This window comes from Gossypium hirsutum, chromosome A02 (genome assembly GCF_007990345.1).
Source record: "Gossypium hirsutum isolate 1008001.06 chromosome A02, Gossypium_hirsutum_v2.1, whole genome shotgun sequence".
Classification (NCBI taxonomy): domain Eukaryota; kingdom Viridiplantae; phylum Streptophyta; class Magnoliopsida; order Malvales; family Malvaceae; genus Gossypium; species Gossypium hirsutum.
The window spans coordinates 17,373,743-17,390,953 of NC_053425.1; the positions used below are offsets into that span (position 1 = coordinate 17,373,743).

Here is a 17,211-nt window from a genome sequence, read left to right on the forward strand (position 1 = left end):
AAGTATTTGTTGACTTAGAAGGAGTTGAACCTTAGACAAAGGAGATGGATTGAGTTGCTTAAGGATTATGACTATTCGATCGAGTATCACCCAGGCAAGGCTAATGTGGTAGCCGATGCTTTAAGTCGTAGAACCGTATCCGATCTGAGAGTAATGTTTGCTCGTTTGAGTCTGTATGATGATGGCAGTTTGTTGGCTGAATTACAAGTAAGGCCAACCTGGGTGGACCATATTAAGGAAAAGCAGTTGGAAGATGAGTCTTTGGTTGCTCATTTTCAACAAGTTAAGGAAGGGGAAACTTCTGAGTTCGGTTTAAATGGTGATGGAGTTCTGTGTTTCCGAGGAAGAATTTGTGTTCCGAAGGACTCTGATTTAAGGCAGACAATATTGAAGGAAGCTCATGGGGGGCTATGTGCCATGCATCCTGGAGGGAATAAGTTGTATCACGACTTGCGAGAATTGTACTGGTGGCCTGGACTTAAACGAGAAGTAACGGAGTTTGTAGGGAAATGTCTGACATGCCAGCAACTGAAAGCTGATCATCAATTACCCTCTAGACTATTACAGTCAGTGAAGATACCACTTTGGAAGTGGGAGAGGGTAACCATGGACTTTGTGAGTGGGCTGCCCTTGACACCATCAAAGAAAGACTCGGTGTGGGTGATGGTGGATAGGTTGACCAAATCGGCCCATTTCATACCTGTTCGTACTGACTTTTCACTTCAAAAGTTAGCCAAGCTGTATGTGGCGAAGATTGTACGACTTCATGGAGTCCTAGTTTCAATTATTTCTGATCGGGATCCTAGATTTACATCTCGGTTTTGGCAAAGGTTGCGTGAGGCGTTGGGGACGCGATTGAATTTTAGTACGGCTTTCCATCCCCAGACTGATGGTTAATCGGAAAGGGTTATTCAGATTCTGGAGGACATGTTGAGGGGATGCGTGATTGACTTTCGAGGTAGTTGGGAGGATTACTTGCCGTTGGCAGAATTTGCATACAATAACAGTTACCAGGCGAGTATTCGAATGGCACCGTATGAAGCACTGTATGGATGAAGGTGTCGTACACCTAGTTGTTGGACCGAACTAGGAGAGCGACAAGTTCTTGGACCAGAGTTGGTAGCTGGTACTGGGGATAAGGTCAGAATAATTAGAGACCGGTTAAAAGAAGCATCTGATAGGCAAAAGTCGTATGCAGATTTGAAGCGTAAGGAGATTGAGTACTCAGTAGGTGATATTGTCTTCTTAAAGGTTTCTCCTTGGAAGAAGATATCAAGGTTCGGTAAGAAGGGCAAGTTGAGTCTGCGGTTCATTGGGCCTTATCGGGTTTTGAAGCGAGTAGGCCCAATGGCTTATCAGTTGGAATTGCCTCCAGAGCTAGACAGGATTCACGATGTTTTTCACGTCTCCATGTTAAGGTGTTATCGTTCTGACCCTGCTCATGTCCTGCCAGTTGCAGAAATTGAAGTTCAGACTGATTTGACCTTTGAGGAAGAACTCATACAAATTTTAGATCGAGAGGTTAAAGTTCTAAGAAGGAAGTCGGTTCTATTGGTAAAAGTACTGTGGCGTAATCATGGAAGGGAAGAAGCTGCTTGGGAATCAGAAGAGACTATGCGTCAACAATACCCTCAACTATTTGGATCAAGTAAATTTCGAGGCTGAAATTTCTTTAAGGGGGGTAGAGTTGTAACGCCCCAATTTTCGGGAATTCTGTGAATGTTGGCATAAGTTTAATTATGTTAGTGGGCCTCTAGAAAGCTAAGCTTAAGATAGAACTCGACAATTTTAGTTAATTTTTGTTCCATAAGAAAAAGGGGGTGAAATTATGAAATAGAACCTATGTGAAAATGTTTGAAAATGCTATAGGCTAAATTGAAGTGGCCAAATAAATAGGAGTGCAAAATAGGAGGATTTGCATGACAAACCTCCCATTTTACATGAAGTGGCCAGCCATCATGTTGTTGTAGACAATATGAGCACTTGATATCCATAATTTATGGTACAAATTGATACAAATTGATAATGGGTTAGGTAAATGTTTCATGATAATGGATTAGGTAAATATTCCATGATAATGGGTTAGGTAAATGTTCTATGATAATGGTTTAGGTAAATGTTCCATGATGGGCATTTCATGTCTTTTGTATTAAAGAATTAAATGGATGAAATATGAAATTTTATTAAAAGAAAAAGGGGTGAAAAGAACAAAGTTTTGTCCATCTTTGTTCATCATATCCTAAAGTTAGAGAAGAGAAAGGAGAGGAGAAAGCTCTTGAATGTTTGGTCACTTGGGGAAGAAAATTGAAGGTAAGTTCATGGTAGTTTGCTTCTATCTTGATGTTCATGAGTTCTTCTTGATTCTACTTTAACTCTTGAAGCATATTTTGGTTTTTGGTTGTGTTGTGAGCATTTGGTCATGAATTAAAATGAAGGAAATGGTTGTTGTTTCATGTTCTTTTGATGAAAAATGGAAGATAGGTGAAGTTGAACCAAACAAATGAGGAAGCATGTGCCTTAGATGCTAAGGGGAAAAATCGGCTAATATGTTGTGCTTTAAAATGATGAAATGGAGATTATACTTAAGTAAAATCATAGATATGTGATGATTGATTGGTGATATACATGTTTAAAAAAAAACATGCATGCAAGTTATGTGTGAAAGAGTGATTTGGTAATAAATCTGCTTGGGATAGCAGCAGTAACGTGACTTTGGAAAATCACCATAAATTGTGGGAGATGAGTTAGAAGCTGCATAAATTATGTAATTAAATCTTAATGAGTCTAGTTTCAAATGGAATAAACGAGAACATATTTTGAATTCTGTACAATGAGAAATTTGATTCGTAATGAAGAGTGGTCAGATTAGTCAAACAGTGAAACATGCGAAACTTTGAGAAAAATCTGATATTGATTGGCCAAACCAAAAATTCTGAAAATTTTATGGATATAAGATATATGAGTCTATTTTTAGGGAAAATTAATGGCACTTGATTTGGAGTTTCGTAGCTCCAGTTATAAATGATTTAGTAACTGTTGCTCAGGAAGACAGCTTGCAGTGAAATTATGATTATGTGGTAAACATTGACAAAAATTTGTTAATGAGTTGCTTATTGATTTCTTATAAGCTTACTATGATCTGTAGGTGTGGTTGGCCGAATATTGTAAGGGGTTAATACGTAGTTTGTATTTGAATAGTTAGATTAACGTGTTAGTAATCCAATTGTAGGCGATTCGTGTGTGGATCTCATCAGCATATCATCGCAAACAGGTGTGTAACTAACACCCTCTTTCTTAGTCTGGATCGGCAAAAGTCGAAAAGCCGAAATGCCGAAAACCGGTATTTTGTAGATTTGCGAGTGTGCGAATGCTCGTGAGGTAAATCGATTAATGTTTTTGGTAAGCTGCAAAATTTGGACTGCAAAGTGCATGATTTCTGTGCCCTCGATATTTTTGGGCTTAATGGGCCAAAATTGGAATGATGGGCCAACGGGCCCAATTCGGTAAGAACCCTCGGTACGTGATTCTGTTAGTACGTGAAAAGTAGGAATATGCATGAAAAACCCTAAAATAGATAAATTACTGAAATACCTTTAAAAGTGGAAAATTTACAGTTTTACCCATAGTAGATAAATTACCGAAATACCCCTAGGGTTAAATTGACCTAAATGCATGTTTGACTGTTGTTATTTACTGCATGCCATGTTGTTATTATCTGATGCATGGGATTGGGATATTGATGGAGGAAGTACTAAAAATGGCTTGTCCACGTACTGGACGCTTTGTCTGAATTTACTGTTAACTGAGCAGCAAGGCTGCAACTGTGGAGTGTTGGGCTAGGTGGGTTGAGCTATTCCCTACATGGAGTGTAGGGCTGGTACGGGTGGAGTGTAGTGGTTGGTGGGTTGAGTAGTCTCCCCAAATGGGCTTGCATATGTTATTGATGTTGCATGTATTTTAAAATGGGCCTATGGGCCATACTGTTATCTGAATAAAGGGCTAAGGCCCAGTTTATTGTAATCTGAAAAGGTCTCTGGTCCAGTACCACTGTTACCTGAATGGGCTTAGGCCCAATGGGCTGGATCTGACTTGGGCTTTGAATGGGTTTTCCTTACACACTGAGTTTCCCCAAACTCACCCCTTTTATTTTCATCCACGCTGGAAATCCCCAACCCTAGTGGGCTTGGAGCTGTGAGGGAATTCGGAGTGGCCACCCGTTCTGAAAGTTTGATTTTCTTCTGGTGAACTGGACATCCTTTTAATTACGTTTGAGGTTTTGGGCTTTTAAATGTAATAAGGCCGCTTATTTATTTTTGATGGTTTTTATATGTTTTATTAAGATAGGTAATATTTATATTTAACTGTTGAAATTGGATAGCTTTAAGGCGCGTTTTCAAAAGCAGTAATTGTTTTCAAAATAACACGAAAACAAGCAACCGCAATGAAGATATTTTCCAAAATTAATCACTTTTCCAAAAAAGGACTTAATCAAATCGGTTTCCTAGAAATATACATGACGTTAAGGTATGGCAATGGTGGTTTGCATGTCTAGGATTGGATCCGAAGGGAGTTTGGTACTTAAGCAGTCCGATGGACTCACCTCCTCTTTTCCGGTTTCCTACCTGGTGCACAGCTTCCATTCACTTTAACCTATAATGAAATTATCTTTTAAAACACTAAGTAAGTTTTTCTGGATCAACAATATAAAATGTTTTGAACGCTTCGATGTGGCATGTCGGATCCGATCATAACGTCTGGGCCGGGTTTTGAGTGCTACAAGTCTTAACAACCATGAGTGTTGTGATGGTCCTAAAACTGGCAGAGTCAGAGTATTGGATAATGTGATTCTTACTCTTTTGAGCTTAAGTGTGTTAGTTTTTCAAGTTGGTAATGTTACTTTTGCAAATAGTTAACTTCTTTCTCTTGCAGGCACCAAAGCTCTTTGATTATTTGGCAGAGGGTTAGTGAAGCACAGGATATAGCCACAAAATTAGGTGGACAAGTCATTGGTCACACATTTCTTTTAGAATCAATTGCAGCATGTAAGTTGCAGCCTTTTGTCAACTAACTAAATAATGATGATTGGATTTTTTTAGCTAAAGAATGACCAATAACTTAATATCCTATTTTAGAAGGTAGAACTTGCTCTCTCTCTGTATATAAGGTAGAACTTGCTCTTTCTCTGTATATCTGTATTGTAATAGTCATATGAGCTCTTTTGAGTTTGGCAGCAACTAATTGAACTTGGATGGGGCATTTTCATCATTACATGAGCAAAGTTATTTTTGACTTGTACAATACCATTATAACAGCCATGAACTGGAATTACATGTGATATTAGTAACTTGTACCAGCCCTTAAGGCTTCGACTTTACGTAAAACAGGAATTACATGTGATCTTTGGCAATTTTGCCTAGTAGAATTAAGCTAATTTTATGGTTCTATCTTTAATTAATGCAGGACTGAGTAATGCTTCCTTTACAGGTCAGTTTCCTGTTTCTTTGTCATGGATGAATGTATTTATTGGAATATGGGACTAAGTAACTTAATTCAAAGAAATTTTACATTTGTTTTTCTATGCCTTTTAGATCACCTCTAATTTTAGCATGACAAAAGCCCTCTCTACTGGGTTTTTTCATAATTGTTGCTGCTATCGCTTTCATTTAGGTGTCAACTTTATTTTAACAGATGTTATGCCTTATATCATTTAGGTGTCAACTTTATTTTAACAGATGTTATGCCTTATATGATGCTATATGAGACAAATATATTCCATAGTTTTTCTTATCCTTCTGTTTTTGTGCCGTTATACTCTCTAATCATATGATTTCCCTAAGCTAACCCCGTCAATAATGATTGATTGCTGATGTAACAATGTTTGATTGCTAATCACATGACTTTCACTTTTGTTTTCTCTTTGAAGTCTGTTGTTAAGTTTACAGTGAGCCAGTTGACTGCATTTCTTTTTTAATTTTTTACAATTTTTTCTGACCAACAATTTATTTGTTACATATATGTTTTATTTTATTTTAATCGTTAGTTGTATGTCACTAATGCTTAATTGTTATAATTTTTTACATAATTTTTTTTTACTTGTGGCTAAGAAGTTAGCATCACAATATCAAAAGGAAGCAAACAAATGCAATTCGGGTATGGAGACGTGCGAAGAAGTAAAGGAGAAAGCTGAAGAAGCACTGTCTGCTGAAATGAAATTGACAACAATGTGGGAAATAAGAGCTCGTCAGAAAGGGTGGAGAGAAAAGGTCGCCAAATCTAATGCGCAGACACAAGGTAACCTCCAATTTGTCTAAACCATCCACCATGGCCTGATAGGAAGAAAATTAGTAGAAAACATATTTCTTTCCTTCTTTCTTTTCCACTGTTCAGTGCTCTGCGACATGTTCTGTCAGTTCTGGACTGCGAAGCGGAATTTTATAGTCATCATGAATTTCAGAGTTAATATTATAGGCAGTCTAATTTAACATTGTAGTAAACATTATATTTGATAATTTTGGATACGATATATAAGAAAAACGATTAAAATACAACATGATATGAACATCTCAAACAATAATTTGTATGGCGAAAATGGTAAAATTTCCATATTAAGAAGATATGATGGAATTCGTATGGCGAAACAGTAAAATCCATTTATAAACCAATAATTTGTATGGGAAAATGGTTGAAACAGATGGTCAAGGCATTTAGTTGGCAGTAACATCTTATAAATGTTAACTATCAATAATGGAGGAAAAGATAGAAAGCTCCATGTCTAGTAGTGTAATCTTTTATTTTCTTTGACACGTTGAAAATGTAGGAGGATGGGTTGCTTCACACTGCTTGCGGGACTCCAAATTATGTTGCTCCGGAGGTTTTCACTCATGAACTCAGAAAATAATTAGCTGTATTGTTGCAACTCTTTTTTTTTTTTTGCCTTTTCATTCTGGTATCTGATATTTTTATTTTCAGGTGCTCAAAGATAAAGGTTATGATGGTACATCATCTGATATTTGGTCTTGCGGAGTTATTCTCTTTGTTCTCATGGCTGGTTATTTGCCTTTTGATGAGCCAAGCCTTATAGGCTTGTATAAGAAAGTAAGTACCCTCCAGATTTGGCCAGTCTTTTTAGATGAGAACTTCATTAAAATTGTTTGTACCTTGATAAATTTCAAATCTGGGAGGCTTTTTTCAGCTGTCCATCATGGTTTTCATCTGGTGCTAGGAATTTTATTAAGCGTATTCTTGATCCAAACCCTCTTACCGTAAGTTTCAAATTCAATTCATCCTATGAAAATTTGTGATTACATGCAATCTTTGATCACAGTATAAGCTTTAGCGCGTGCATTTTGGTTGAAATTCTGCATGTTCTTTTGGCAGCGTATAACTATTCCTGAAATTCTACAAGATGAATGGTTCAAGAAAGGGTACAAGCCACCAAAGTTTGAGCAAGATGAGGATGTAAATCTTGATGATAATATCTTATATTTTACATGGTTATGATTTAAGTCCTTATTTCATTGATATCTTTATATTTAATCTAATTTTTATTATTTATTTTAGTTTTGATTCTAAATTTTTATTTTTATTTTAATATTTTTAGTTAAAATTTTAATAGAAAATTTAATTTGATAATGAATTTTAATAGAAAATTTTTATATTTATATCATGAATATCATTCTTCTCAATATTTTAATAATGAATTTTAATTTTTTTTTATATTTTTCATGACCTTTATAATATTTTATTTTTTTTTAAAATTTCATTACCTTTAGCGGCGTTTTTTTAAATAAATGCCACAAACTTTAGTGGCATTATCTATAGCGGCGTTTTTTGCGGCGCTTCTAAAGATCTTAAAAAACGCCGCTAAAAGTCAATTTTGCTGCAGTTTATATTTTTATAATTTTAATTGTAATTTTAAAAGGAAAAAATTCTAAAAATGTATATGAAAATTCATATTTATTTTTTTAAAAATTATAAAAAAATATTTTTTAAAATTATAATTATGCGAAAATTTTAAAATTTTAGAAGATTCTAATAAAATATTACAATTATAAACTTGCTTTAAAAAAGAAAATTTTGTGATTCTGTCAGCAGCGAAATTATTTGGTTTTTCAAAATCTCATTTCTCTTTAAAAAATTTAAAATCCAGAATGACTATTCCCAATCGGGAAAGTTGTTTAATAATTTTCTTAATTGTTTCGAATTAATATCAATCTGTTAATCCAAAATGCAAGTTGTCTAAGCATATAATAAAACCTTTGACATGAAAAACAATGGTGAACTGCTGCAGAAACTGAATCACCTCAAATAGGATGAAGAGAAAAGAAATCTGGGGTCTTCACTCTTCTGGTTTTCTGCAATCTAGGTCTCTGTACGAATCCCTGATTCATTTGTGGTTTCAATTGAAAAACTTCCGTTTTTTGAAAGTTCAATCGAAAAACTTCCAACTGCACAAGTTAGGAACGTTTCAATGATGTTAATGTTAAAGTGGATTAAAGTTCTTACGCCCTTGTTTGAGGAAATTCATGAAAGAAACAGTGTGGCACCGCCTCTTTCATTGGACAAATAATTATTATTGACATAGTACACAAATCACTACAAAATCACTATTAGGGTCAAAATTAAAATAGATTTGAACCATGAATATGTATAGGAACAAAGTCAGAATTTTTTTTATGGTGGAATTAAGATATATATTTATGATAGTAAAAATATAATTTTACTATTTTAATAGTTTATATATTTATAATTTTAAATGATTAAATTAAAAATTTATAATTTTGGGGGGTCTAAGTGCATTTTTACCATTACTAATTTAAATTCTATAAATTATAAAGGGGCTAAAGGGATCGAGGCCCCTGTCAGGCCCCTAGCTCTGCCCCTGAATATCTATAACTTTGTATTTCAATTCATTTTTAGATATTAAATTTGTTATACCATCTCTATAGACATTTATATGTGGCATCTTTGGATGAACTTTATACCAGGCGAACCTCCAACATCGAGATACCCCAAAATGGAGCTCGTACTTGACGAGCCTCCATTGTGGACTACCTTATCAAGAGCACATGGAACCTATTGCCTTTGATTACTAATCCATCCTAAGGTGTCACATCACTGATCTATAAGATCATATCATTGCCTCTACAAGGAGACAAGAAGTGATTTTACCGCCAATGAGATCTTGACACATGGTACATCCTTTATCCACTACAAGAAAACAGACATTTAGCGGTGCTTTTAGCTGCGTTTTAACAACAAAACGCCACTAAAAAACGAGCATTAGCGGCTCTTATAAGGAAACGCCGCTATATGTTGAGAATTAGCGGCGCTTATATGAGAAACGGCGCTATAGCTTGACCATTAGCGGCGCCTTGGAGAAAATGCCGCAAAAAAAATACACACAACGTCGTCGATTTTTGTTGGGATTTTGTGGCTTTAGCGGCACTTGCTAAAAACGCCGCTAATACTGACTTATAACGGCGTTTTTCAAAAAAGCACCGCAAAAGATTGATCTATAGCGGCATTTTTTGAAAAACGCCGCTAAAAGTCAGTATTACCGGCGTTTTTAGAAAGCGCCGCTAAAAGTATAATTTATTTTTGATTGTATATTTAAATTCTTAAAAGAAAATAATGACACGTAGAATAATTTTAAAAGTAAAAACATAGGAAAATATTTATTAAAAATGAAATAAATTAAAATATTATTATTTAAAGTAAATTTAAAGTTTTTTGGTATATGACTAATTGTTTTTATATTTATATATTAAATATTTTCTTATATAATTGTAAAAGAGATAGTATTAATTTTAAAATATTGACTTAATTATTATTATAGTTTAGGGTTTATGATTTAGGGTATATGGTTCGAGGTTTAAGGTGTAAGAGTTACTAATTTAAGGGTTACAATTATGTAGTTTAAGGTATTGATTTAGGGTTTAATAGTTAGAGTTTAATTGTAACACCCCGTACCCAAGACCGTTGCCGGAGTCAAACACGAGGGGTTCGCAGACTTAACTCACTTATTTGTATAGTCCATTTTAAAATTTCCAGACGAGCTGGCTAACTGCGTCACTGTCACCTTAAAAATCATATCTCGAGTTCCAAAACTCGAAAACCAGTTCCATAAATTTTTCCTGAAACTAGACTCATATATCCATCTAAAAATTATTTTCTAGAATTTTTGGTTGAGCCAATTAGTACAGTTTATTAGTTAAAGTCTCCCCTGTTTCAGGGTTTGACTACACTGACCTCCATGCATTTCGACTTGGATATCTCCCTGTACAGGGCTTCAATACTGATGCAGTTTGTTTCTATAGAAACTAGACTCGAAAAGGAATCTGTACATATATGGCATGACTTCTAATTATCTCTGGTTAATTTATAATGAATTTCCAAAGTCGGAACAGGGAATCCAGAAACTGTTCTGGCCCTGTTTCGCGAAAACTTAAATATCTCATAATATACTGTTCATATGATCATTTTGTTACTTTCCTATGAAAATAGATTCATCAAGGTTAGATTACATAATTTATTCACTATTTAATTCCATTCCTACTATTTTTAGTGATTTTTCACATTCACGTCACTGCTGCTATCAGCATCTATTTTTAAGGTAGACTTTACCGATTACATAGTTTCCATGATTCAACTAGCCCTTTAGCATATATAGCACAAAATATGATCATGATGAACCATTCTAATGGCTAATCGTTGCCAAACATTTCCATGCCTCTTAATGAACATATTCATTCAAGATGACTATAACATTATGCTCAAAACATATATAAGCCATTTTCGCATGGCTATCCAAAGTTTTACAAATCAAAAGGGGTCCATGACCCACAACAAAAAGGGTAGTCCTATACATGCCATTTCAAAGTTCAACCAAAAGTGTACCAAAAAGGGGGCTTTGATAGTGTGGGCGACTTCGACTTCAACAATCCCGAGTCCGATAGCTGACAAACCACAATCTATAAAACAGAGAATCAAAGAAACGGAGTAAGCATTTAATGCTTAGTAAGTTTGAGCCATGAATTTAGACACAACCAAAGTATAGCATTCATGTAGCTAAACAGATAATTTCATATGCACAAATTCTCAATATCATACTTACTTCACATTACCCACCCTTATATTCATACACAAAGATCAACTTAGCCAAAGGCCGGTAGCTCATTTATCAACTGAGCGAATACTTATTTGTAAGGGCTCAACTAATTCAAAGCACATACGAAACATACCTCATCGCAGGGATTTTACGAGCGTATTAATTGAAATTATTACAGCAGATCGCTCATTCCCAAATCACATACCTTCGGAATTTAACCGGATATAACTACTCGCTCAAATGCCTTCGGGACATAGCCCGGTTAGAGTAACTCGCAATTGCCTTCGGGACTTAGCCCGGATTTAGTAACTCGCACAAATGCCTTCGGGACTTAGCCCGGATTAGTCACTAGTGCAGATGCCTTCGGGACTTAGCCCGGTTTTCATCCAAATATTCCTACACATATCAATAAATCATGACACATCTATATTTCATTTTCATAATTGGAGTTCAAACACATGTCACGTATTAAGCAATCCCATTTTCGGCTCACTAGCCACATACAAACAGCATGGTTTAGTTTGCTTTATGACACGATCTCTATGCACATACGGCTACCCGTCACACGTATAGACAAATTAACTCAACATAAAATTCAAGTAGAATCATCATATCACCGTATATTTGTTACGCTCATACGTCATGACTTAATCAAATCGTAAAATAAGTCTCGTTACTCGAAAACTTACCTCGGATGTTGTCGAACGATTTCGATGGCTATTCGACCACTTTTTCCTTCCCTTTATCGGATTTAGATCCCCTTTGCTCTTGAGCTTAATTTAACAAATAAATTGATTTAATCATTTGAGCATCGAAAAGAGGAACACAAGGTACTTAGCCCATATTTATACATTAGACATTAAAGTCACATACATGTGAAATCATGCATCAACTCAACATATTATTAACCCACTCTCCCTTTTAGCCGATTGTCTAACCCAAGATAAAGGCATCAATATGCTTGCCTCTAACCGAATACATGCAACACTAATCTTCTCATGTGGCCGAGTATGCATGTATATGTTGAGGCCAATTATATGCTTAATGCTTCCTACAAGTATGGTTACTTGTATTGATTATATATCGTTTTGTTTCAAATTCAAAACTCGGCTAATACGCATTTATACACTAGTAATCAAATACTAGCATTTTGCATTTCATCTTACTACCATTTCACATCTACTTTCTACCATGGCCGAATGCATCAAGACACCATTTACCCTTACAAGGCATAAATTTCACCATCAAAACTAACAAGCTTATAATCCCATGACCGAAACCTCTAACAACACCAATTAAAAATACTTCATGGGTTTGAGGTAAAACCAAGAAAGAAACTCATGAATATCGAGATATAAGCACTAACATTGTTCATCTAGATTTAGCATGACACAACATCCATCACCCTTATAATTACCATAGCCGAAAACCTTACTCATTCCAAAATTCAAATCTCAACTTGGGTCACAAAAATAACTTGATATCTCACCCACAACATCAACACCAAGCAAGAATGATGCATCCATGGCCGAGTGTCATTTCTATCACATAGCAAGATTTAGACCATGGGCTAGGTAGAACTCAAGCTAACAACTAAAACATGCATGCATCTCATGGAACATCATCAAACATACCTTAGCCTAGTTACATGCATGGCCGAACCTCTTCAACCTTTCTTCTTCCTTCCTCCTTAAAATTTTCGGCCAAGGATGAACCAAAGGATGAACACTTTTTTTTTGTTTTCTTTCCTTCAACTCACGGCAATGGGGGGAAACAATCACACACATCCCTTCTTTTTTTTTTTGTTTCTCATCCTACTAACACTAATATTTTATTGCCCATGCTCTTTATTTTATTATTCCTTACATAATGCATTACCCCAACATGTTTATGACATGTTTTTAGCCATAACATTTTGTCCACCCATGCTCATGGCCGGCCACTACTAATTGGGGGGGAGGGGAAATTTGACATGCAAGTCCCCCCCTTTTGATTACATGCACTAATAGCTCTTTATAGATTACCCTATCACAATTCAAAAGTATCACGCATAAGTCCTATTAACTAAATTCACATGCAATTAACGAAATCGAAGCTTAAAACTTTCACACATTCATATTCACATATTTTAGACAATAAATATAATATTTAAATGATTTGGTGACTCAGTTTAGCGGTCCCGAAACCGCTTTCCGACTAGGGTCACTTTTAGGGCTGTCACATTAATATTTAATTGTTAGGGGTTAATGATTAGGGCCGGGTTAGGGTTTAAGGGTTTAGGGTTAAGTGTTTATGGTTTAGGGGTTAGGGGTTTAGGGTTAAAGGTTTATGGTTTAGGGGTTTAGGGTTTAGGGTTTATGGTTTATGTGTGTATTGTGATATTAGGGTATCAAGTTTAGGGTTTAAGATTTTAAGGCCAGATAGGGTTTTGATTAATTATCATTTTTAAATTTATATATTAAACGATTTCTTATATAATTGTAAAAGAGATATATAATATTTATCTTAATATATTAAAATTATATATGATTATAGTTTAAATTATTAAAATTATAAACTTTATATATATTAAAAGGTTTAGGATTTAAGCTGGTTTACTTGATATTTGTTAAATTAATGATGAAATTTTATACAATCAATTGATGCTTTTTAAAAGATATGGATAGGTACTATATCTGCTTAATAACATTATAAACACATAGAAACCATAGAAATTAAAATATAAGGATTAAATATTAAGCATATTTAAAAGATAAAAACTGAAAATTATCTACTTCCGTAAAATGTAAAAAAAAAAGATTAGTATATACTATATATCAGGAAGAGATCATAAATCTTTTAAACTCTAATTCATAATATTAGGATTAAATTATAACTAATTATCATCATATTAACATTTATCATCATTAGTATTAATAATTAAAATCATTAATCTAAACAGTTAATTGAATGAAGAATTCAATTCAAATTAATTCCTCCACACTTAATTTATATAAGTGAAATTTAAACTTAAAATTTCAAAGATATCATGCAATAAAGATATATTATTAAATATTGACTATCATAAGTTAATTATTATGGCTACCAAATTATAACAAATAAAAATGAAATATAAAAATTAAGAGATTAGTGGCGTTTTTTAAAAAAATGCCGCAAAAAAACAGTATAGTTGAAAGAAAATGGCATCATTTTAGTTGGATAGAGTATTAGTGGCGTTTTGAAAAACGCCGCAATAGAAGTAAAGTGTACTGGAAGCGTCGTCGTTTTAGATGAATATATAGGGGATTAGCGGTGTTTTTATATAAAACGCCATAAAAGATAGTTTAGTTTAAAGAAAATGGCCCCGTTTTAGTATATGAGGGTATTAGTGGAGCTTTTAAAAACGCCGCAAAATAATTAAAGTTTACTGTACACGTCGTCGTTTTAGTTGAATATATAGGGATTAGCGGCGTTTTTTAAATAAACGCCACAAAAAAAATTAGTGCTTAACAGAAACGACATCGTTTTGTTTGGAGATTAGCGCGTTCACCTGGAAACGCCGCAATAGATTGCTTTTAGCAGCGCTTTTCATAAGCGCCGCGAACATGAATTTTTTTTTTCAAAACAGCGTTGTTTTCATTTCTAATGTTAAGTCCTTCTTTCATGCCCGACAGTCTCAGCCTTCTCCCCCAAAACACCAAAATAGATTTCCCCTGATCCCTTAATTTCCCCCAAAATCCCTAGGCATCTCAGTCAACCGACCACCTACTCATCGTCATCTGCCGTCGTCTCTTCTGTGTCCTGTCGCCATTGTTCTCCGCTTTCGCAATTAGTCGATAAATTTCGGTACCCATTTGCTACATGATACTTGTTTCAAATGTACGAATCAGGCGTCGGATTTACATTGTGTGAAGATGTCTTCCTTTTACTAAGACTCAGTTTTATTAGGACTATGCCCGGTGCTCTATTTGTTGTTTTAAATGGGTACGAGGCTTCTAGCACCTTTAGAGAACTAGAACTCAAGTTCTGTCTTGCCTTACCCCCAATAGTTGCTTCTAGTTTTTTGTTCCAAAAAATATATATATATTCTGATCTAAACAAAGGCTTAAATTCCTACTTAGGAAGTTGGTAGACTATGACAATGTTTCTGCCTAAAATATCAGAGCGAGTTCATTACCTATAGGCAAGTGAAGATTTAGTATGACAATTTATGTTTACTAAACAGAAATTTTTGCAACATGCATATGATAAGAAGCAAGATGGAAGGGCAGAAATTATAACTATTACTAAGTGAGGATAGATTTATTCAATAGGCTGAATTTGATTTGAGATAGTGAATTTATTAGTTTGATGAAATCAGTAAGAGAGTGGACAAAGTATTACTTAAGAATATAACTCTAATAAATGGGAATTACTTAGTCCTACAAGTAGAGAATTTGAAGTAGAGAAAAAGTAATTAGTAGGGGACAAAAATGTTTATTTGGAAATTCTAGTTAAATATTTTGCCATCCTATTTCCGGTTTTGTATATCATATGAATCTTATGGTTTGGGAGTGATAAATATATCTGTATTGGTTTTTCCTTGTTTCTTTGATTTTGTTCTTGTGTGCTTGACTGATGAAGCTCCAACACGTAAGAAGTCAAAAATGAAAATGGAATGAATTACATATGAAGATGAATGCTGCAGACTGTGGATGTATATCTGAAAAACCATTAATAGATTATTTGTTTTGTTGGTTGTTGTGAGTGAATAACTGTGGGTTTGAAAAGATAGGGAGTTATAATAATAATGATCTCACTCACTTTTCATTGCCGTAAAAGGTGATGGAAGCTTTTATTATTATTATTAACAATGTTGAGTTTTAGGGCTCATTTGGTGCCTTTAGATGGGGTGTGCTGGTGGATTTGTGTGTATATATTTTGGTTAAAACTTTGAAGTTGATGATGTAATTGGGTGCTTTCTTTTTGTATACCGAAATATTGAGGAATTTAAAATTATATAGTATTGTGATTTTGCACTTTATTCAGTTCTTTTAAGGCTATCTCTCTTGCTCTTGCCCTTCAAATAACACCCATTACGTGGTTTGATTTTTTTATTCATAATGTTTGTCTTTTCTTCACGACTCCAGTAGCCCGGTAATAGAGGGTTTTAATAGAAATCTAAATTTCAAAGTTGAAATGGTGCATGGCATTGTCATGCTAAGAATGCTTCTGTGATTATGATAATAGTGGAATAGTGGAATAGTGTAATTGCGTATAGTGTAATAGTGTAATAGTGGAATTTTTTGATTGGGCAGTATTGGACCAGCAATAGGAAAAAGAGCCGAAGCTTTCAACTACTTTATCAGTTACCACTCGAGGTCTAAGAAAGAGAAAGAAAAACTACAAATACTACTCAAATACACAGAAAGGCTAGATAAGCAGAAGGTTAGTTAATCTTTTACTTTCTTTTTTTCTTTCGTTTTTTAAATTACTATTCTTGTTTATCCTTAGATTAATTTTTAATGGATCATGCTTTTAACTTATTCTGTTTATCCTTGGATTATTTTTTAAATTTGCTTATGCTGTTTATCCTTAGAGACTTGTTATGCTGTCGATGAACTGTTTGTCATTGTTTTCCTCTACAATACATAGATATAACAATATCCAAATTTACAAGTGATCAAGTACAAAACTTGTTATGCTGTTATGCTATCGGCCTTGAGATTAATTCTGTAAAAGGGATCATTTCTGCTCAATTTGCAACCTTTTAATTAGTGATTTAATATTTCTATATTTCTATCACGATTTTTATTAAATTATTAAATATTATTGAAATATTCTCGTCCGTTTTATCACAAATATGATCATTCTTTTATCATTTAAGTTAAACTTTTTATTCAAAATAAATCATAGCTTTTAAGAATAAACTTGCTGTTACCAAAAGAACAATGTTTACTTAAATTAACAAATGCAAATTAAAAGAAAGACTTAACAAGTTTAATGTCATTAATTTAAATATTTTATTTTATTTTTATATTACCTAATTTTTAAATTAACAAATTAATAAATGCAAATTAAAAGAAAGACTTAACAAGTTTAATGTCATTAATTTAAATATTTTATTTTATTTTTAAATTACC

The 17,211-nt window shown here is 34.0% G+C and overlaps 1 protein-coding gene across 2 annotated transcripts; it reads left to right on the plus strand.

Moving 5' to 3' along the window:
* The first annotated feature begins 5,659 nt into the window (after positions 1-5,659).
* LOC107951116 (CBL-interacting serine/threonine-protein kinase 9) lies at positions 5,660-7,559 on the plus strand. Of its 2 annotated transcripts, XM_041085551.1 has the most exons (6): positions 5,660-5,678; positions 6,212-6,291; positions 6,818-6,871; positions 6,970-7,095; positions 7,173-7,262; positions 7,378-7,559. In XM_041085551.1, the coding sequence occupies exons 2-6, from the start codon at positions 6,277-6,279 to the stop codon at positions 7,498-7,500; spliced, it is 408 nt and encodes a 135-aa protein (XP_040941485.1). In that variant the 5' UTR covers positions 5,660-5,678; positions 6,212-6,276; the 3' UTR covers positions 7,501-7,559. The 2 variants fall into 2 exon arrangements, with proteins under 2 accessions (XP_040941485.1, XP_016741536.1); XM_016886047.2 differs by lacking the exon at positions 5,660-5,678 and having other exon boundaries at positions 5,991-6,291.
* Positions 7,560-17,211: the final 9,652 nt, after the last annotated feature.